The 23,604-nt window shown below is 33.8% G+C and overlaps 1 protein-coding gene across 2 annotated transcripts in view; it reads right to left on the bottom strand.

The window, feature by feature from the left end:
• LOC123536829 (uncharacterized) overlaps positions 1–20,274 on the bottom strand; it is a 31,125-nt gene extending 10,851 nt beyond the window's left edge. Inside the window, exons 1-3 of one of the 2 annotated variants that reach the window (XM_053528594.1) lie at positions 12,708–12,880; positions 12,244–12,326; positions 11,590–11,661 (exon numbers count right to left, since the gene is read on the bottom strand). In XM_053528594.1, the coding sequence (XP_053384569.1) occupies positions 11,590–11,661; positions 12,244–12,326; positions 12,708–12,798 (246 nt within the window). In that variant the 5' untranslated portion in view covers positions 12,799–12,880. Of the gene's footprint in view, positions 1–11,589; positions 11,662–12,243; positions 12,327–12,707; positions 12,881–20,163 lie in introns of those variants that run through there. The other variant, XM_053528595.1, reaches the window with a different exon arrangement.
• Positions 20,275–23,604: the final 3,330 nt, after the last annotated feature.

Genomic DNA, 23,604 nt, shown 5'->3' with positions numbered 1-23,604 from the left:
AGGGTAATTACGATACAAAATTGAAAAGGAAAAAATGAGTGTGGGAATAAAAAAGAAATTTTAATGCTTTTTTTAATATGTCCGTCTATTTTGTGATTTTTACTTTTTCCTTTAAGTTTTTTCCCCTTTCTATGATTGTTTTAAAAAAAAAAATACTGCTTAAATTTTTTAAAAATTTTTCCCCTCATAAATTTGTTACTTTTTTGTGTGAATATTAAAGGGAAATGAAAATTTAAAAAATGGGTCTTTCAAATTAAATCTTTTTAAATTTTGATTTTTCCCTTTTCGGGTGCGACCGTACATACGAAGCTCTCAAAAAATAAGAAACATCAGCAGAAGTCTCTGAAAAAAGTAAAAAGAAAATTATATTTAAACAAAAACCTTCAAATTCACTTTTAGCTTCCTTTTTTGTGTTTCAGAATACGAACATTTATATTAATATCTGCCGAAACATAAGAATGATAACTCTTAAATTTCTATTCATGGTGTTAATTGTTTTAATATAAAAAGGGTTTCCCGCCTCCCGCGGAGGAATTTGCAAAGCTGTATACCGTCAAAAACCGTCTTTAAAACCACCCCTTTGAAAAGCACCCAAAATGCCTTTATTTTGGGGGTAATTTTCCCCGGCGAAAAATTTCCCGTAAATGTTAAAAATGGGGAAAAAATTATTTGGTCTTAAGAACAGGTGGGCCCTTTTTAGACAGGTTTTTACTGTAAAAATGCACCCTGTTTTTCAAACGCCTTTTCAATTTGAATGAAAAATATAAAGCAACTAACCCTTTTGTGGGTTTTCCCTACTATTTAAACTGTCGTTTCTAAGTTTTAAAAACCGGAAAAATAAACTTATATCTAAAAAACTGTTTTGTTTTTTTCCCTACATTTTTGGGGGTCAATACCTTTTAAAGCGTTTGGTTTAAAAAATATTTTATTTACATAATTTTATTGTTTTTTTACAATATTACATATATTACATAAAACTGATGGGAAGCTATTAGTTTTTTAAAAAACTCTCCCCCGTACATAAAAATTCAAGGGCTAAAAAAAATTTTCTATCATAATTTTTCTGCTTGCTTTTAAACATCTTTGTTTTGTTCATTATCCGGTTTATATTGTCTTTTATTCAAAAAGCTTTTTAAAAAATGCAATCCCCTATAACAAAAATCAAAATCCTGTTTATCGTCGCTTGAACAGTTTTCTTTCTTATTTGGGGAAAAATTTGCCTGCCAATTTTTTTTTATAGACATACCTTATTGCCTATTTGACATTGTCGAATAACAAATCAAAACTTTAAAAGGTTTAGTAAATCTATTTTTTTGTTATTTTAGTAACTTATACAAACAAAAATTTTATTTTTCATTTCTTATTAATCTCGAACAGCGAAAAATTTTGACAATTGAGTCTTAAAAATATGACCAATAGACTAATTATGTTCCGTTCCATAAAATTGGATTTCTGGGGAACATTAAATTTAAAGAAAAATTGGATATAGATTAATGAAAAAAACGGAGAAAAAAGAAAAAAGAAAACCCTTTACCTTCGGGAACATTTTTCCCACGGGAAATCCGTTTCAAAACTACAACCAGAAGAATCTAAGAACTTGTGAAAACGTTGAAATAAAAAAACAAAAAATTGCCCCATAATAAAATGATAAAATGAAAAAATTTAAAAGCCCTTATCATGTAAGAAAAATATCTTTATAAAAAATTTAAAAAAGCCCAAAACCCTATCCCCCTTAAAAAGCCCATATTTTAGTAAACAAAGTTTAAAATTAATCCCTTGTCATATAATGTTAACTGCTCAATTGCAACGTGCTGGAAAAATTCGACACATTTTCCATCAAAAATTTCCTTTTTTATTTATTTTCTCAAAAAAGAACGTCTGTAAAAAAACTCTCCATTTATCTAAAAACACTTTTTTTAAATTTTCAAAAAAAAAAATATCTTTTTAAATTTTATTTTCACAGACTTTTTTCATAAAAAGTAAAAATTTTATTAATTTTAAATAGGGCAATTTAAAAACTATTTAAAATATATCCTGGGGAAACCCTGAAAAAAAACATTTGCCTGTTTTTTTCATTGTTTTTAAAAAAACAATCCCCAATTTAAACCTACTTAACTATACCTTAACAGAATCTCGTTCCAACATTATAAGCGCAAATATTAAAAGCTCAAAATTACTGTTTTATTGGGCTTTCAAAATTTTTAGTTTGAAATAAAATTTTCGTGTTTTGGATATCCTTCTTTTTTATAATTTTACCTCAAATTTTTCAAATTTTTTGGGTCTTGGTTTTTTTAGTAGAAGGAATGTTTTCAATCCATTTTATTTGGACGCTCATTTTATGTTTTAAAAAATTAAAATTTTCAACCTTTTGGGCTTTCGTACTCAAATTTTAAGGGAATGGAAATTGCTTTTCTCCCCATATATTATATCATTTCAGACAACATTTTACTGTTTTCTTGAGAAAACTGGAAGGGGAAAAACTTGATCGTTGAATTTAAAACGAGAAAAAAATAAATTTGATTTTTAAAACCAATTCTTCATTCGACTTTTCAGTTTTATTAAAAACCCTCAGGGTAATCACACTTAATCTCTATTAGGTAAACTGAGGAACAAAAACCTTTTAACGTACTTTAAAATTAAAAAATAATTCATAGCAAACCGTGTTTAAAAACATTTTACACATAAAGGGAGGTTTTTACTTGAACTAAATTTTTACGAGGGCGCATATAATGTGTTCAAACACGATATTGCATGTTATTTTTGAATCTAATAGTCTTTTTTTGAAAATTAATCAAATATGGGAAACTGTTTTTATGCCTTTTTAGGGGCCAAACGGGAGGTCTCCATGCTCCTTTGTTTATTCACCCCCGGACCGGAAGTGGTAATACGTTATGCAGAAGAGTTCAATTTGGGTGAAAATGATCGCGAATTATACTTTAAAACATACAGCCAACTCAGTATGTGTGTAAAATAGACAAGACAGTTGTACCATATGGAATTGCATCTTAAGAATGCTATTGATTTAAACGGCTATTTCTAGATGCATACGTTGCGCTAAATACCAGTTCCACGTGATATGTCGACATGATATCATTGTGATGTATTAAGCATGATTGCTAGTCATATTTTAGAATTTTAGATTTGTTGTGGTCACGAAGGTTTAACTATAGGCGGTGATTTGATTATAACTTTGGTACTGTTCACGACGGTTCACTTTATGATTTAAAAAAAGTTCACGACTAATTTGCGTAAGTTGCGACTAAACTAGATTATGTATATAAACACAGCAAACATACAAGTCACGAATTCGCAAACATACAAAGTCTATTTAGGACGAATTTCAAATTATGAATCAAAACTACATAAACATGCAAAATCTACTGTCCTGGTTTTAATAATCTCAAGTGCGGATATTAAATATTAAAAAGGTCTAAGATATAATTTTTGAACTGTAATTATTGTAATGATAGCAGAGAATATTATAACACTAATATAATAAAACAAAATTAAGATATCTCTTTAATCCAGCTATACTTCAATTCAAAACATTAAGGTTAAAACATTAGCTCACAGAGTTTTTACAACAATGAATCGTTAAGTATATTTTGCATCTATTGACATTCCTCACTTTCCCTAAATTGACCACTTTGGTTAACGATTAGCACCCGAAAGAGATAAGGCATACCGACTTAAGAAATACATGTAGTACATTTGACTTTCACCCGGTAAAAGACAGCTTATACGTTTAAGAAGCAGATGTGTTTTTACGTTTAATAAGCCCCATAAATGAGAAGTAAAATAATATAGGAAGAACTGTGGTGTTGATTTGATCTACAACTAACTCATTGAAAGGCTCATCTATTAGAGTAGACTATAAATTTTACTGTTGTTTTTTTTAATCAGATTGGGATACTATAGAGCTATTGTTTCCATAACTGCACCCGACAAATAGAATCCGCAAGAAGGTCCTTTGGCGCATAGTAATATTGTGTTGATATTTCAAATGATTAAAACCTCATAAATATGACAGCTGTAGCTGTTTCATTTTCAGTAAAAGGTGAATTGTAGGCTCAGAATGATTAAAATATTATTCATGAATGTTGATTATTAACCAGCTGCATCGTTTTGGAATACAATGTATCAGCAAAACCCGACGCACATGGTAAAGCCGAATATATACCACTAAGAGGGAATGTAAAAAAACAAAAAACACGTTTAGTTGTACTGGAATTTATTGTTTAACCATCACCAAAAAAAAAAAACAACAACAACAAAACAAAAAACGACTGTTCAGGAGCCAGATGCTACATTCAGCCTGTAATAAGAAAATGTAAAAGTATCAATAGTCAATATCTATTTTCTCAAATAATGAAAACATCTTTTATTTACAATATCAGCTTTGGAACTGTGTACTACCTTTTCCTTGGATAATAAAGTGTTTTTTTAGAAATGCAGTTTACGCTCGGTAGCCTGGTGGTAGAGCCCCCGCTTCCAGTGCGGGAGGTCATGGGTTCGATCCTCGGCCGCGTCATACCAAATACGTAAAAAGTGGTACTAGTAGCTTCCTCGCTTGGCGTTCAGCATTAAGAGGATAGTGCTAGGACTGGTTAGCCCGGGGTCAGTATTATGTGACTGAGTAGGGTATCATGCCACGTGTCTACGGCGTGATATTCCAGTGAGGCAGCACTATAAAGTTGGGCATTGTGCTCACTGCTACAAGTAGACACCGTCGTTTATATGACTGAAATATTATTGTAAAATACGTTAAAGCCGAACACACACATACACATGCTATTTTTTTTGTGCTGATGTGAAGATATATAGAGTAAATCTCAACTGAATGATTTATGTGTTTCCAAAGTGATTCAGTTGAGAAGATTACAATTATTAAAGGTATTTTTCATCGTCATTTTTTATAATATTTCATTTGTTTCAGTTGCATTTAGTTCTTTACAAAACTGTCTCAAAGGTATCATTTTATCCCTGAAACATTTTATTGCGTAAAACGTTTGGTCAACAAATACATTGCATTTTTTAACTTACGAAAGAAGTGTGGTGGGGGTGGGGGCTGGTGTTGTCTTATGTTACAAATTTATTTCTGATTACTTACATGGACAGTAACAAATAAGCAGTTTTAGTGTATACTGAACTTAAAATAGTTTCAGAATAAGAAAGGAAATTTTCCTTCAAACAAAAAAAAGAATCACCATATACTGGTTATATGAGTGTGTAGATTAAGTCCTACAAGATGTTAGCTCAAATCACACTTACAGTTATCACGTGTTACAGTTATCCCTAAAAGTAGTTGTATGTAATAGGTAAAATGGACGTACCAACAATAGCAACTCCCTGTGACGTCATGTTGCATTTGGTATTGCAAAGGTCGGAGCTGCAGCAGTTTTGACACACAGGCATTGAGCGTGATGTCCGTGCTGATGAGACATACTGGTTGAATGACCTCTTGTGGGGAATACACTTTTAAATATAAAATATACTTTACAGAGCTATTTACTTTCTTCGATAAAGTATGCTCATAATACTGAATACAGAAACAGAGCAGACATTTTCGCGACTGGCTGGTTACCACAGTAAATGTATGGGTGTACTGTTTTGTGATAAACATAAAAATAAGCCTAATTTAATTATCTACATTTTGACTTTTTTTACATACGTAGATCTTTTACAAATTACTTTGGATACCATACCTGCATGCTGTGGCATTTCGCTGTGTAATGATCATACACACCACCCCAGTCATACTTCTCAATGCTACACACCTTTAAAGTTAAATATACAATTGTACTAGCCATCTAAAATGAGTATGTATATAACGTCATTGTACAACAACTCTCATCAGAAAGCGTTTTATCTGCAGTTGTGAATATGAATATTATGTTAACCATTCCATTATTATTTGTAAAAATAAATCATTTTACGATGCATAAAATTACAATGAAATTGAATGTTTACTTCGTTATTTTTCAAAATAAAAGGTAAAGGTAAAGGAGAGAGAGAGAGAGAGAGAACGCCCGCGCACAGACATCAACGCACAGAGAGAGAGAGAGAGAGAGAGAGAGAGAGGGAGAGAGAGAGGGAGAGGGTGATACAGTGGGGTTCAAAAAGGACTGGGATAGGATGGGGGCATGAAAGTGGCGGGTGGGGATCGGTAAGACAGCATACGTAACATGCAATAAAAAACGGACACAAACATGTTGAACACTTACAGTTAACCTATTTTCAACAAATTAGATAAGAAACCTTAATGAAAGAAATCTCCAAGATATCAGAAAAGTAAAACATATAGACAACTTGTCTGAAGTTAGAGCACTAAGTTGTTCATAAAATGGAAGAAGGAGTAAGGTTCCCTGATAGAAATAACAGTAAAAATGAATTAATGTGCATGATACAACAAAACAAATGTAAATAAAACAGAAAGAAAGTTAAGTTAATGCGAACAGTGCGAATCATCTATGTGTCTAACCTCATCTTGGGCGCACAGTTTCACTGTTTTACACTCCTCCATGTTGGAAACGTAAGAACAGTCATAACACAGAGGTCCGCGTAAATCTGGAGAGGGTAGCCCTGAAATGAATTGCAAACGTACAATACTGCTTATTACTGCGAAATCGTTTATGCAAATCTAAATATATTTATGTTTCAATGAATTTTATTGTTTCCCATAATTTCTGTGTTCATTTGTTTCAACAAGTCATGAAAACTAATATTGTCTATCATTTATCCACGAAAGTGCTTAATGGTTGAAATTCGAACTCTGTCTTAATTTCCTAAAACACGCTAACCCAATCTTGTAGCTTCCATGCACTGTTACGCATGTGCCTTTAGATACATATAATTAGTAAGTGGCATTAAATTGGAATGGCTTGTAATTGTACTCCATGTCGAAACATAAAATCGAAAGCAAACAACTTTTATTTATATAAAGTTTCTTAAGTCAAATTGCGATTTATATCCAGGTTCTTGACTTTAAATTTGCTATAAACACACCACAGCAAGGTGAGTGAAAAAGTCCTCCATGGCACTATAAAGCTTCGGTCTTTTCCGTTGTTTCCAAGCAAAAATCCTATCGTTATACGGACGTCAAGACAGGCCGGAAATAAAGTTAATGAAGACAAGACTCTACCTACCCTGACTTCCACACCCATTGGCATTACACAGTTGCGACGAACAGCAGTGTACACACTCGGCAGATCTTTTACTTCTTTGTTGTTTCCAACCGGCACATTGCTGTATATAGACCCAAACATATATAATTACTACATACATATGTATTCAGATTTGAAACAAATGTAAGAACTACGTTTAAAAAAGGTGTTTGCACACATTTCATCAGAATTTATCCTGTAACTTGATTCTATTTCAGCTCACATGTCCAATATTCTTTCACAATGCGTAATAAGAAAAATCGTTAATGATTCTTTGCCATAGGAAAATGAATCCCTTTTGCTCAGTGTACATTGGAACGCTCACTATTTATCACTATTAGTTTTACTTTAAATATTCAAAACTGAAACTGTTTTAATTTTCAAAACTTTTGCATATTCAGTTATACTAAGAAATTGTGAAATACCAAAAAAATGCATATTAATGATATTTAACCTTACTGATAAAAACTACTTGAATTTGATAAATATTGGAGTAACGTTTCAATAATTTTATTCAGTTTTGGTGAACAACATCTCACTCGAAATTATGGCTAATCCGTGTACAGGTAGACAATACAGTAGAAACCAATTACTGGATTATAGAAATGTGCCTAGGAGGTATACAATACCGAATAAAGAAACATTATTTATATTGAAAAAGTATAATCTTTTGAAATACAGAAGTAAACGAGCTGGTCGCCCGAGGATAAAATCTAAAGCTAATATTCACTTGACAAATTCGACCCAAATTAAACTAGATCATACATTTATATCAAATGCACACAGAAAGAAACAACAGGAACGTTCAAATTTGATCTAAATTAAACTAGATCATTCATTTGTATTGAATGCTCAAAGAATGAAACAACTGAAACTTTCAACTGTGAACACAAGGTCTGTGCGAGGAAAGTCTGCTGACCTTCTCCAGCACATATTAGAGGAGGGTATAGACCTCTGTGTGATCACTGAAACTTGGCTACAGCCGGATGGTGATGACGTTTTCAGAGGGGAATTGTCTCAGGATAGTTACTGCTTTGATGATGTCCCGAGACCTGACCGTAAAGGTGGAGGACTTGCCCTATTATACAGAAACAATCTCAAAGTGTCCAGATGCCCAGCAAAAAACCTTTCAGTCCTTTGGATATGCTGAATGGAAAGTATGTTGTCAATCATTCATCCTCTACACCTTTGCCATATTCGGAGAGACACCCAGTAACTCAGGCTATGTTTATGACAGAATTCACTGAGTTTTTTTAACAAATAACGACACGATATGAGTCTCTGGTGCTGTTAGGTGACTTAAACATCCACACTGATAATAAGTCAGACTGCTACACAAAACAATTTCAGCAGTGTTTGAGATCTTTTGGACTGGTTCAACATGTCAATGCTCCTACTCATTCTGGCGGTCATATTCTTGCCCTGATGATCACAAAGCTAGAAGACAAACGTGTGAATGTCTCAGAATCTTTGCCAGACTATTACATCTCCGACCACTGCTTTGTTAGCTGTAACATTAAACAGTGTCGGCCTCCCTTGATCAGGAAAGAAATCAAATCTCGCAACTGGAAATCTGTGTCCAGTGACATATTACAAGCAGAATTCAGTCAATTAAATAACATTGTAGTGAACTCGTCCAATGTCAATGATCTTGTGTCTGAGTTCACTAGAATCACGTCAGACGTTGTTCAGAAACATGCCCATCTAAAGGAAAGAACTATTCTCTGTAGACCGACAGTTCCTTGGTACTCAGGATACCTAAACAGCTGAAACAGTACAAACGATCAATAGAGAAAATCTTTATGAATGACAAATCTGACCTGTCAAAGAAAGTATATAGTGGTGTAAGAAATATATATAGTGCAGGGGCCGTATTCATAAAGCATCTTAAGTATAAGTATAAGAAATTGATTATTTACTTAAGTATTACTTAGGTTAGAAATTTATTTTACTTAAGTATATTTGTTATTCATAAAACAACTGAATAAGTAATTCTTGTTTTTTATTGTGGTCGAAAACATTAAAAAAATAACATTAATTTCAGACAGATAGAACATGCACAATTATGTTTAAAGTACTTTTATCTGAAAACAACACTTTAATCGTACTCAACACGCTATTTTATTTTCTGACTTAAGTAAATTCTTACGTATCTTAAGTTTTAGCTGTTTTATGACTAGAACTTAAGTTTTTACTTAGACTTAAGTTGAAATCACCACAAACTTAAGTAAAATCTTAAACTTAAGTCAAAACCTATACTTAAGATGCTTTATGAATACGACTCCAGAACTTTCTAGAGCCAAGGATGAGTACTACCAGAGCAAGATTGGAGAAGCAGAAGGAAACATCAAAAAGCTATATGCTGTAACATCCGATTTACTGGAAAGGTCGAAGGACAATCCGCTCCCATTACACACAAGTGCAGTATCTTTGGCAAATGACTTTCTACGATACTACTTTGCTGATAAAGTAATCAAGTTGAGAAACGATCTTGACAACATATCAACTGAAACACCCAGCAATGGTAATTCTTCCTACTCAAATCCACCTGTGATTATGAATACATTTACTACGTTCAAACCACTTTCCGAAAACGATATTTTGAAACTTGTATATGCATCAAAATCTACAACTTGTGAACTTGATGTGCTACCAACTAAGAAATTAAAGGAGCATTTTTCACAACTTGCTCCCGTTGTGACAGAGATTGTAAATTGATCACTGCTATCTGGTGTGTTCCCTGAGGAATGGAAAAGTGCTGTGATAAAACCTTTGTTGAAGAAGAAAGGTCTCCCACTTGAACTGCAAAACTATCGCCCAGTGTCAATTTAACATTCCTCTTCAAAATTCTTGAAAAGGCTGCATTAAAACCAAATCAATAAGCATATTGAAGCTAACAATCTCCTCCCAGCTTACCAAAGTGCCTATAGAAAATATCATGGGGTTGAAACAGCAATGGTCAAAATGTATAATGATCTTTTGGAAACCATAGATGAAAATCAAATAACAATCCTTGAGTGCAGCGTTCGATACCATCGATATCCCGATACTGATTCAAATCCTTCAAGATAAATTTGGTATACATAGCACTCCCTTGAAATGGATATAATCTTATCTCACGAACAGAACTATGAAAGTTTTAGTCGAACAGGCAGCATCTGACACGGAGCCACTGAGGTTTGGTGTCCCGCAGGGTTCTTGTGCCGGACCTGTGATCTTTACCCTGTATACATCAGCTCTCAACCGAGTGGTGCAGAAATATCCAGCTGATCTCTATGGATACGCGGACGACCACAAGATTGCGTTAAAAATTCAAGCGGGAAATTCTCAAAATGAGACAAATGTTTTTCAAAAACTCGACAGTTGTCTCAATGAAATCATAAAATGGATGACAACCTTCAAGCTGAAAATGAATCAGTCTAAAACTGAAATAATTATGTATGGAACCAGACAACAGTTAGCGAAATTGAACATCACAAGTGTAAACGTTGGTGGGTGTGACGTAAAATGCGTCAGTCATGTCCGCACCTGGGTGTAACTATGACCAATACACTCAACTTGACCATCACATTCAGAAAAAATGTCAATAGCTCAGTGCAGTTACGAAACCTTAGGCTATATACGAAACATCTCACACAAAGTCAACTGAATCATTATTGCATGGATTGGTTCGTTCTCACATTGACTTCTGCAACAGTTTATTTACAGAAATTCCAGTCTACCAAATCAATAAACTACAACGAGTCCAAAATCATGCCGCTAGAGTAGTCAAAAATGCTTCCTATGAACAACCAAGTGCCGAACTTCTGAAAGAACTACACTGGCTTCCAGTTAAGGCTAGAGTCATGTTCAAAGTCTTAGTAATAGTCTTCCTTGTCATCAATGGTACAGCTCCAGTATATCTGAGGGAAATGTTTGTTCCTACTCGACAACGATACAGACTTCGCTCACAAAGTGACACTAACTTTAACACCCCTAGACGGCGAACAAAATTAGCAGACAGATCTATGGCAGTCGTCAGTCCCAAATGGTGGAACGACCTACCTAGCTATCTGAAAAACATTCAGTCTGAAGCCAGATTTAGATCAGAACTGAAAACACATTTATTTAGGCAGTTTCATGAACAATGAGTGTAGTCTTGTTAAAATACAAAATATCAGAAGAGGTGTAAAATAGTACTTATACATGTCCAAATCTCTAAATCTAAGTTCTAGAATCCTGTTCATATTTTGTATGTATATATTTTAAATGTGTGTTATGTAATTGTAAAGCGCAATAGAATATTTTATAATTTTTGCGCTATATAAATGCCATGTATTTGTATTTGTACAATTTCAGGTTTGTGTCAGCGTTTCTGTAAAATGTACATGCTAATATTTGCAATTAAAATTTTGTCAGCAATTAGAATGATGAGATTCATAAATACGTGAGAGTCCACACATCCACTGTTGTATTTCACTTGACCACCATTGGTTTTGTACGTTTCCACATAACATACCTACAAGAAAAACATAATTAGGGGCAAGTTTATCCACTTAATGTTTTAAAACCATATGAAATGTTGCATGTCAAGTGACTCTGCATGAAGACATACAAACCTCTTCGATATCAAGATCATATAAACAGATAAAATTCCTGCCGATAATAATAAATATGTAAATTGAAATGATAAAGGTATATTGAGAGAACTGATGCGTTTTGTAAACCTTATTCTACCTGTGAAGAATAATATAAAAGAGGACTTTTGTGTTCCAATATAATTCTTTATGCAACACAACGCGACAAATTACATCAAAAACTTTATTAAATATCTCTTTGTTGTATTATTTGATACATATTTTACTTTAAGATTTCAGAAATACGTTTCTCTCCTTAAAGATGAAAAGTGTCTACTTAGATTATGAATAAAGTATATACCAAGATGACCACCTCGCCCCAGAAATAAGGATTTCTACGAAGTTGTGATCTAGATATACATGCTCATGAAGAACGTATAAACCAAGTGAACCATTGCACACTGCAATGCTTGTCACACAGTAAAACACACCATAAAGTCCATATAGGTCCTTGTTATACATACCTGTCCGTTTGAACATGCTGTTACGGTATCACATAGATACAGATGGGACATATCTTTACAGCCTAAACAGGTAAGTCCTCCACCTTGAAAAAGGAAGACGGTTCGTGAAAAAAGATATTCCCAAGATACATGGTATCGCAATTGATGCTATATTTTACAAACTAATAAATTATATCTAATACATAATTATGTTCCTTGAATATATTTAATTTTTGATACTTTAGGATAAATGTTTAATTTATTTAGATCATCAATATCAACGAGGATATTAACTCACTGAAGAACTCAACGGTCAATTCTAGAACATCTTTGGTGCCAAATTTTTTGCTGAATTAGCTAACTGGTCAGACTGGAGATACAGCATATATGATCGCCTTTAAAGATTTCATTATTTATGCACACCGTCCAACAGAATTACATGTTCAGTCGTCCCGACCCCAAGTGTTATCATTTTATACCCTTACCTAACGGCTGACAGATTGGCTGCAAACCATTCCATGCCCCATGTACTTGACACTTTCTCGTCTGTTCTCCATGAAGAGCATATCCAGACATGCAGCTATATACAGCTTGACTTCCGACCAAAGTACCATTTGAAATGTCCACCTGACCATTTGCGGGATCCAGCAAACTTCCACAATCTGAAAAGTCAACTGCATTATTACACAAGAAAGAATAAATATGAAAAAGATACAGACGTACGTTTAAAGGTTTTCATAAATCATAAAACGATCTCTTTTTCTGACCGACTACTGTAAGTACTTAACAGTCGTAGAATAGTGGTTCGCTTCACGTCAATTATTGTAAATATCGGCCAAAATAATTGAAACTGAAATATTTGTTATTCGTTCTGCCATTTTTGAATCTGTAATCAGTGAATGAAAATAATCCATGTTCTGTATATTGACAATTGTATAACACTGTTTATAAATCAGAACACTAAATATTATTCCGCATGATCTTATTAGTAATTAGTTACTTAATTCTCTACATACCTCTCATTGCGCAAGTGGGAGGCTGGTTGCTCCATAAACCATTTGCCTGGCAAACAGAAATGTTCGATCCAAGCATTTCAAACCCAGTATTGCAGCTGAACATCGCTGTTGACAGGTATGTAGTTTGATTAACAGTTGACAATTTACCATTACGGGGGGCGTTAAGCATTCCGCAGCCTGTAATTGGAAAATTCAGAGGTAAGTGATTCGTTCGCTGCAAGACCATTTTCAGTATTGTTATAAACACGAATTCTTTTATTATTAGGGATCTTTGATAAGTCTTAATACCAATCATATAAAGTGTTTGGGTTATTGCCTGCGCAATAGGTGACAGATTTTCCGCCCTAACATTGGATTTTATTAAAAGTTTAGCTTAGCTTAGCAATTTTTGAAATGCTTGTTGCATTGTGTAAGTAGCACTATGTTATGTAGTCACATAAAGATTCTGTCATTTATTGTTATAAAATAGCCTTATTCATTCACATGTTTTTTCTTGTTGTTGAAAGCGTACGTAGAAATATCTTCCAGTGAACCAAGTGTCAGACATAAAAGAGCTATTGGATATGTATACCAGAAATCAACCTAATTGTGTGTATTTGACAGATATTTTTGTCTCTTATTCGATTATTTGAACTATGATTAATTAATGATATATTCTGTTTTAAAACCAAAATATGCTCTGTATGATAACAATGTATGAATCTGAACGTCCGACATTTTTAATTCTAAGAGTAAGAGAAGAAGCAGTATGACTGAGAATTTCGGTCATTGGCTTCTCTGTATGGAACTTCCTACAAATCACTAATCACACAAAGTTGAAAAATGACAGCTCTGGGTTCCGTTCGTCAAATGCATAAAATGTTTGATCCATACATTTCAGACTCTTTATTTGCAGCTAGATTTCCACTGATATAAAGGGTCAAATAACTACCCCTTGAACAGTTCTAATTACTTTTCAGACACGTTGATTCAAGGTAATAACGATGTGTCAAATATGACTAAACATCTAAGGAAGCGTTATTATATAAAAGTACCACAAAATATTAACTATAATGATTTTACATAGATCATAGTGTACAGTTTGTACACTGCAGCCATGTTGGATATATGCAGAGGTCAAAGAACAAAAGACAGTTCAAATAGAATTGACAGATATTGTAATTTCACTTTTCATGTTAACTCAGTACGCAGAGTCGAGAGGTCAACCCCGGTGACACTAAATGTTAAATATCAGCCGTCATAAGATTATTTTATTTTAAAAGTTGATAAATACTTTTGCATTGTTTCACAAATGTAAAAGTAATTCTCTTTTTCTATATAATCTCGCTCATTGTGAAGCTTTGTTTTACCGAGAAAACGTTGCGCACTTTATTTCGAAATACTACATTCTTAGAACCTTATAACTTCGACATATCTTATAACCTGTTCTCATCGGTATGAAGTTTTACAATCATTCAAAGATGGCAACCAGTATAAACATCATCATGCAGATTTTCTAGTGCTGTTGTCTCGAGTAACGAACTCTTTACCGGGACAAACAAAACAATTACAATAATTCTGAATAACCTTACTATACCGTACCGAACAAAATTCCATACCTAATCTTAATAAGTTTAAGAACTTACCTTTGAAAGTGTTCATGCCTAAGAAATATCCATACGCATAGCTGTGTCGGCTACTAAACCCATACTGTATGGCTCCGAAAGGTTTACCTTGCACGTGCTGTAGATGGTACACACCGACTGTCATATTGTATACATTGACAGTGAATGTTAAATTCGCGTGTGAAACATTATATGTTTGGAATAAGTTTCTCAACTCATGGCCGTTGATTCTCAGTCCAGATATATACTCTGTCCTTGAAGTAATAATTAGATAATGAGTAAATTGTACGGAGGATGAAAACACCGTAAAGTGATAGGAACTTGTAAACTGTGTTATTGATGGTACTGTGGTCATGAATGTGTTACCAGTAGTATCATCAGGGCACGTTGCATACAGCATAACTTGCACTGGTTTGTCGGCCAAAACATACGTGGAATCTAGTTTTACTTGTCTGCGGGTAATTGTTCCAGTGATATTTGGTACTATATTTGCAACCAAAGTTATGTACTTTCCATTCTTGAGTTTCACTTTCAATCTTGTTGATCTTGTTTTTATTGATTTTTCTTTTTCGCTTCCAAAGGTTACCAATTGGATTTCCTGCTCTTCTTCTTCTTTTAGTCTGAGACGACGGGCCAAATCCCTCGTGATATATGTTCTGTGCGAGCCTGAGGCAAGAATCAGTCTAATTTCCTCACTTTTGTCTTCATCAGGATTCTTAACGATGCATTTGGCTGTTTGCATCATTACAGACTCATTGCAAGAAAGAAGTCCTATTTCTTCCTGCACGTTTCCGGTATCACTCTTTTCCGATAGAATTTCAGGTTCTCCAGAAAAATTTGCACCCTCTTTATTTTTCTTTTCTTTAATTTCAGGTTCTCCAGAAAAATTTGCACCTTCTTTATTTTTCTTTTCTTTAAATTTCTTTTCACATAAACTTCTATGGTGCACGTCTACTTGACTACAATAGACACACGTTTTTGATGATTTGCACTGACTGGAGATATGTCCTTCCTTTAAACACCTGTAACAACTGCCTTTGATACGTTTCTTTCTATCTTCAATTGTTGGGTACTTCGTGCACTCGTCACTCCAATGATTTCTGTCACAATATCTACACTTCGCAGACATAACTTTTGTTTTTTCTTGCATTTCACTTGTAATCAATGAACTTGATGAGGCACTATGTATTGAAGGCTTTGAGAACCCTTTCATGCTGTATCTTGGATTTGAATTCGGACGAACTGAATTTCTGTTCTCAAACTTTGATTTTGCTTTATCTGTAATTTCGGCCTTTTCTTTTGCTACAATGTATTGTCGAAGTAGTTCACGAAATGTAATTACAGACCATTTTTTAACTACTCCCTTCATAATTTCCATTTGAAGGAGTACGTCATTTGGTAGCTTTCTTCTGAGCACTGAAACAAAAACTTCTTGATTTGTATCTTGATTGAGAACTTCTAGACAACGAAGATGTTTTTCTGTTTTATCCATGAACTGTCGCAAACACTCCACAGAATTTCTAACTGGAAATATATCTATTAGTGCCTTATAGTGCAGGTCTATTGTCTCCTGTCGATCGCCAAATCTTTTATGCAATGTCTGTATAGCAATTTCATAATTCTTCTTGGACAATGAAAGGCCAGTTATTGCATGCTTTGCTTCTCCAGTAAGTTTACTTTTCAAATAGTTGAATTTGTCAACTTCTGAAAGTCGGTCATTATTATGCACGGCACTCTCAAAAGAATCCCAGAATTCAATCCAATATAACTTATTGCCATTGAAAGACGGTATGTCAATCTTAGGCAATTTCACTGTTTCTTTTTTGAGTTATTCTGGACTAACTCCTTCAGTAAATCCATCTGGGCTGCAAACATTTTTCTCTTTCCTCTGTGACCAAAGTTAATGGCGAAACGTGCTCCTCCTTTACTGCTGTATTTTGCGTTTCTTCAAGTTGTTTTAATCTGTCCTCAAAAAGCTGAAGCTTATGATACACGGAACAAGCTTTATCCAATAGACTAGAATCTTCTTCTATCATAATTGATATAAATTCATCTTCAGGATCTTCGATAGTCTGAGCTAATTTCTCAGACTGTCTAGATAGCTTCTCATTATAAGAATTAATGTTGAGTTTAGTTTCCATTACACGATGCCGAAGTTGTACGGATTCCTCTGGTAATATGTCACTCATATCACTATCCAGTAAACGTAAGCTATTTTGAATTTCATTCAACAACTTATTTGAAAACTTAGTTCGTACACTTTTCATATATTTAACTCCCGACATAGTATGAACTCTTTTACCACTAAACGAAAATTTCGATACAATTATATTTCATTTACCAGCGTATGTTATGAATGTAGTTGACACCGAAATGACTTTGTTTTTCACTTTCACCAAAGATCGTTTATTTAAAGGTTTTACTCACGTTTTTCCATGTTTCCTTCCCGGATTCCGGCGCCAAATCAATGTAGCAGAGACTTAGTGCTTTTATAATAAATTTCCCATCAAACTTTTAGTTTTAAGTCTCAACCACATCGAGATAGTTTTATAAAACACAATAAACTAAGATTCCATTTTTTATTCATTTTCCATCAGAACACATTTATCGTTGAATAAACTAAATTAATCCAGAATAAGAACTGACAATTTGTGTTATAGCAAGACTTAAATAGTAGACTATTTGGCGCCAAAAATGCACGAATATTTGACAAAAAGCAAGAAAAGCATGAAATAATGAGTTTATATAACAAACATATCATTGTATGCTCCAATGGGAGATGCCTGCTCCCATCAGTGTCAATAAACAGAACATAAAAGGACTGCTCCCATGAATGTCTTTAATCGTAATAAACAAACAAAAATCGCCTTTCGCGACAAACATAACCAATCCTTAAACATCTGTGACAATGCATTGTCCACATTCATTTAAAAAAACTGAAAAACTGGAAAAATGACACATATAACGAACCATGCATAGACTCCAGGACCAAACTGAAAAACAAGTAATCGCTTATGATTTAAATAATTTTCTGCTGCTAGTGTCTTTCCTATATTTTTCAATGATGTAAGCTGATTGGATGTCAATCTAACTTTCAATGACTTGTGTCTGTAATCCATGCTGAAACACATAGTACAGAACTATACCGTGCCATACCACCGAAAGCAAACAACTTTCATTTTCAAAAAAAGTCTTTTATGTCAAATTGCGATGTCACAAAAACTCTACGAGCTCCGAACGAGTAGGTTATCAGTCGAATTTTGGCAAACTCGTACGGCGTCCGTACGGACATCGTTGACTCGTTCGAGCGTCGTACGTTTTCTTTTGAAGTCGTACAGGACTCGGAAACTCGGTGGAAACTTCCATCGAGCTCCCGAGTTCTTTACGAGCTCGTAGAGATTTTCGAAGTCGGGAGCAGCTCACAAGAGCCCCGTACGAGACCCGTACGGGCCCCGAAAGAGCTCATGCGGGTATCGCACAATGTCCGTGCAGATTTAGAAAACTAAGAGGCTTGCCGATAATCGCACGACTATCGCAATAGACTTGCACGGTCAACGTACGATGTTCGTAGGACAATAAGGGCACCGTGTGGAGAACGTGTGTGTGCCATGCGAGCGCTGTACAAACGTACGTGTTCCGTACGAGGTGCGACCGGGCTCCTCGCGACCTCCGCACGAATTGTCTGCGATGTCTGTACGAATATACTACGACTGCATCGTCTAAAGATCGTACGAGGCCCGTAGGCGCTGTACCAGACTCTACGGTTGTGCACAGACCGTAAGGATTCTGAAATTTGTGGACTGGTACGATTTTTTAAACCGTACGGACATAGTACGGTTTTGTGACTGAGGCAATAGCGGGTTCTCAGCTTGTCATTTACTGTATACACACGACAGCAAGGTAAAAAATCCCCCATGACACTCGAAAGCTTCGATCATTTCCATTGTTTTCAAACAAAACTCCTATCGTAATACTGTTTCGAGAAAATATAGTTTATGAATACAAGCCTCTACCTACCCTGACTTCCGCACCCATTGGCATTACATAGTTGTGACGAGCAGCATTTTACACACTCGGCGGATCTTTTACTTTTTTGTTGTTTCCAACTGTCACATTGCTGTATACAACCCCAAAAATATATAATAACTACATACATATGTACTTAGTACTTAGATTTGAAACAAATGTAAGAAAGGTGTTTGCACACATTTAATCAGAATACATCCTGTCACCTGTTTCTATTTCAGCTCATATGTCTAATATTCTTTTACAGTGCGTAATAAGAAAATTTGTTAACGGTTCTTCGTCATAGGAAAATGAATCTATTTTGCTCAGTGTCTACAGAAACGCTCACTATTTATCACTATTAGTCTTACTTTGAAGATTCAAGACTGAAACTGTATCAATTTTCGAAAACTTTTGCATATTCAGTTATACTAAAAAAATAGTTAATTACCGAAAATATGCATATTAATGATATTTAACTTTACTGATTAGAATTACTTCAATTTATGGTTTATGTTATCCTTAGTGTTTCTGTGAAATGTATATGCTAATATTTCCAATTAAGATTTTGTCAGCAGTTAGAATTATACGAGTCATAAATACGTGAGAGTCCACACATCCACTGTTGTATTTCACTTGATCGCCATTGGTTTTGTACGTTTCCACATAACAGACCTACAAGAAAAGATAATTAAATGTAAGTTTATCCAATTAATGTTTTCAGACCATAGGAATGGTGGCATGTCAAATGACTCTACATGAAGTCTTCGATATCAAGATCATATAAACAGATAAAATTCCTGCCGATACGTAAATTAAAATGATAAACGTATATTGGGAGAACTCTTGCGTTCTTTAAACATTATTCTACCTGTGAAGGTTGATATGAAAGAGGACGTTTGTGTTCCAAAAATCTTTTGCGTTCTTCAATATAATTCTTTAACACAACTGCGAAAAAATGTATGAAATACGTTATAAAATACCTCTCTGTTGCATTCTTCAATATATACTTTACTTTTAGGATTCAGAAATATGTTTATCTCTTTGAAGAGGACAAGTGCCTGCCTAAATAATGAATAAAGTATATACCAAGATGACCGACATGCTTTCCGACATTGGAATTTCTACGAAGTTTGATATAGATATATATGCCCATGAAGAACGTATAAACCAAGTGAACCATTGCACCCTGCTGCACACTGCAATGCATACCTTACAGTGAAACACGCCATAAATACCATATATTCAAAAAAGGCCCTTGTAGTTTACCTTGTAAACTTATTCATCGCGCATTATACATCTGCCAGTATACATACCTGTCCATTGGAACATGTTGTTACGGTATCACATAGATACAGGTGGGACATATCTTTACAGTCCAAACAGGTAAGTCCTCCGTCTTGAAAAAAGGAAGACAGTTCGTGAAAAAATATTATTTAGACATCGAAAAAATGGTATTGCCAAGATACTTGGTATCTCAATTAACATAAAAAGATTATCATGTAGCACGATGTTGTTTTTGTTTCGAATACAAACAAACGAATTATATCGAATACATGTGTTCACTGAAATCAAAAACCCAAACTTTTTGATATTTTAGGATAAATGACTCCAGGTTAAGTATATTTAAATCATCCGTATCAACGTTGATTCAGGTCAAAGTGACACAGGGAAACGATCGGTCAAGTAACACTTGACACTTTTTCACAATTAGAAAAGTTATTATATAACGTCGCCACAAATATTAATTACAATGATTTTATGTATCCAGCAAAGAACAAACAAACAGTTAAAACAGGATTACAGCTATTGTGATTCCGCTTTTCAAGTTAACTCACTACGAGTAGAGATACACAAAATTGTAACTATCAGCCGTCATTAGATTATCTAATTTTTAAAAGTTGATAAAAATCTCTCAGGAAATGATGTCAACCTACCTGGAAATACTACCGTGGTACATTCTTAGAACCTTACTAATTTGTATGAAATTGTACAATCATTCAGATGTTGCAACTGGTATAAACGCATCGTGTAGGTTTTCTAGTCTAGTTGTCACAAGTAATGAACTCTTTATCGAGACTCACAAACTAATTACAACCTTGAACAAACAACCTTATAATACCATATATCAAATACAATTCCATTTCCATTCGTAACACTTTAAAAAGGGCCCCCCTTTTGGGATGTTTTAAAACCCAAGGGATATCCATATGCAAAATTGCGCCAAATCCACATTTTTAGGGCCCTCCGAAGGTTTTTTACCTTGCTCTTTCTGAAGAGGGTAAAAGGGGGCCGTTCATCTTGTATACTTTGACATTGAAGGGTTAGATACGCTGGAAAATTATATGTGGGAATAAATTTTCCCATCTCAGGGGTCTTTAATTCTCAATCCAGATATAAATTTTGGGCCCTTTGTATTTAATAGCGGTAATGGGGAAAACCCCCAAAAAGGTTTCACGGTGAAGTGTAAGAATTTGTAAAGGGGTTACGAGGGAAACCATGGCATGAAAAACCCCCTCTAGCGTTTTAAGGGTGGGGGTTAAGCATTTTTGCATAAATCTTTAATTTGGGAAATGGTTTGTGGGCCAAAAACCATAAATGGGATTGTTGTCACTGAGAAATTTAAAACGAAACCCCCACCCCTTCGCCAGAGATATTTTTTTTATATTTTTGTCGAATTACTGATGAAAAAATTTGAAATTTTGGGACAAAAACTGAAAACTCAAAACAAACATATCCTGATTAAACGGTTTTGAGGAAAAATGAATTCAGGAGGAAAATGTTTCCCGGTAAAAAGTTCCCTCAACTAAATTTTTCCCCGTCGAAACAAGGTTTGGAACTTGGGGCTTTTTAATGTCCAGAAAAGACGGAAAAGGTTTTTTTGTTTCGTCCCGAAAACTCCGTTTAAAAATTTTTTAAAAACCTCTGAAAAGATAGGTATCTAAATGATTCTTTAGGACTGAATATATACTGTTTTTTTCAGGGATTTCAAAAACTGTTATCATGTGCAAAAAACGATAAAAAGTTGTTTAAAGGGGTTTAAACATTATGTAGTCATACGACGTTTATAAGTATTCAGTCCAGCATTGTAGCAGGAAGTAAAAGGGAAAAACCCTTCCAGGGGTTTTTTTCTCGGGTTTTTAAAAATACAAAAAAGAGAAAAGGGTTCAAAGGTTGGGGGTCACAGTTTTCCCTTTTCCTTTCAACCGTCGCTTTAATTTTCTTTAATTGTATTCCTTTAATTCATAGCCCAGACTTTGTTTAAAAGCTTGGGTTTGGGTATTAATGCCAAAATGGGGGTGAAATTATTTTGCCTTTTTCCAAAGGGGTTTTGACGAAAATGAAAAAAAATAAAAAACTCAAATTGGAGTTGTAAAGGGAAATTTTTTTTAAAAAATTCCAATAATTAAAATTTTTCCGAACGTACCTGATTTAGAAAAAAAAATCAAAAATTTTGGGGGAAAAAAAATAAATACATAAAAAATAAAAAAAAAAAACCGAAAAATTTAAAATCAATATGTTTGGTGGGTTGGTAAAACCGGGAAAAAAGTTGTAAATCAGATTTTTAATGATTTTTTTTTTAAATTTTATTTTGTTTTGAAAATTTTTATTTTATATTGTTTTTCCACCCCAAGTAGTTTATAAAAAAATGCTTTTTTTTTACTTTTCTCTTTTACATTTTATTGACGGGATAAAAAGAAAATTTCCTTTTAAAAGAGGGGGATTTTTTGTCTTTTGTAAGAAAATTAAAAAAAATCATGTTAATTTTTTCAATTGGGAAAAATTTTACCGGTGGGGCTGCGTCTCCCCTTTTAAAGCAATAAAAAACGAATAAAAAAACCCAGAAAAAACTCTTAAAAAATTTTTTAAAAAACTTTTGGAATAAAAATCAAAAAAAAGGGAAAACGCTCCCAATGTATTTTCATTTCATCGTTGTTTTTTGTATGGGGTTTTTAATAAAATCATTTAAATTAAAAAGGGTCGAAACATATAAATGATAGACTCTCGAATTTCCATACATGATGTTGATTGTTATAAAAAATCAATCAAGTTAAATTTGTACCAAAAGTAACTGAACAAAAAAAAAAAATTTTTCAGTAATTAATAGCTGTAAAATGTGTTTTTAAAATTTTTTTTCAAGGGTAATTTTTTTTTTAAAATTTGGGAAGTTTGGCCATAAAATGAACTTATTACCTATGTTTTTTTTTTAAACTATCTGAAAAATGAAAAATTTCAAGAAAAAAGGTCCTAGAACGGGAATAAAACAGGGGCCGCTTGGGGGCCCTCCACGGGGAATTTCGTACTTACATATAAATCTTTTTTAATTAGGCTTTTTAAATTCCAGTCCCCTGTGGGCCCTAATTTTCTTTTTTCTAACATACATCTGTAAACCCAACTACATTTAAAATTTTCCTTTCTCATGAAAAAAAGAAATAATTTCCTGTGTATAAAAATCTCTTTTTTTTTTTCATTGTTGAAATTCGTGGGTTTCAATGCCTTTAAAAACCTTTTTCCAAATTTTTTGTTTGTCTTAAACCCGGGATTACTTGAATGCTTTTTTCCCAAAAATTTATTTTTTTTTCGAAAAACCAGTAACCAGATAACACAGATCAAAAATTTCCGTTTTTGACCCAAAAATTAATGACAAAAAGGGGGGTCAAAACTGACGGGTTTTTTAAATGTGGCCCCAAAATTGTTTATTTTAAAAAAAAAACGTTACTGTCAAAGGGTTCGGAAATTTTTAATCCCCTTACACT

Source organism: Mercenaria mercenaria, chromosome 17 (assembly GCF_021730395.1).
Source record: "Mercenaria mercenaria strain notata chromosome 17, MADL_Memer_1, whole genome shotgun sequence".
Taxonomy (NCBI): Eukaryota; Metazoa; Mollusca; class Bivalvia; order Venerida; family Veneridae; genus Mercenaria; species Mercenaria mercenaria.
The sequence above is the reverse complement of the archived record's forward strand: the minus strand, read 5'-3'. Positions and strand labels throughout refer to the sequence as shown.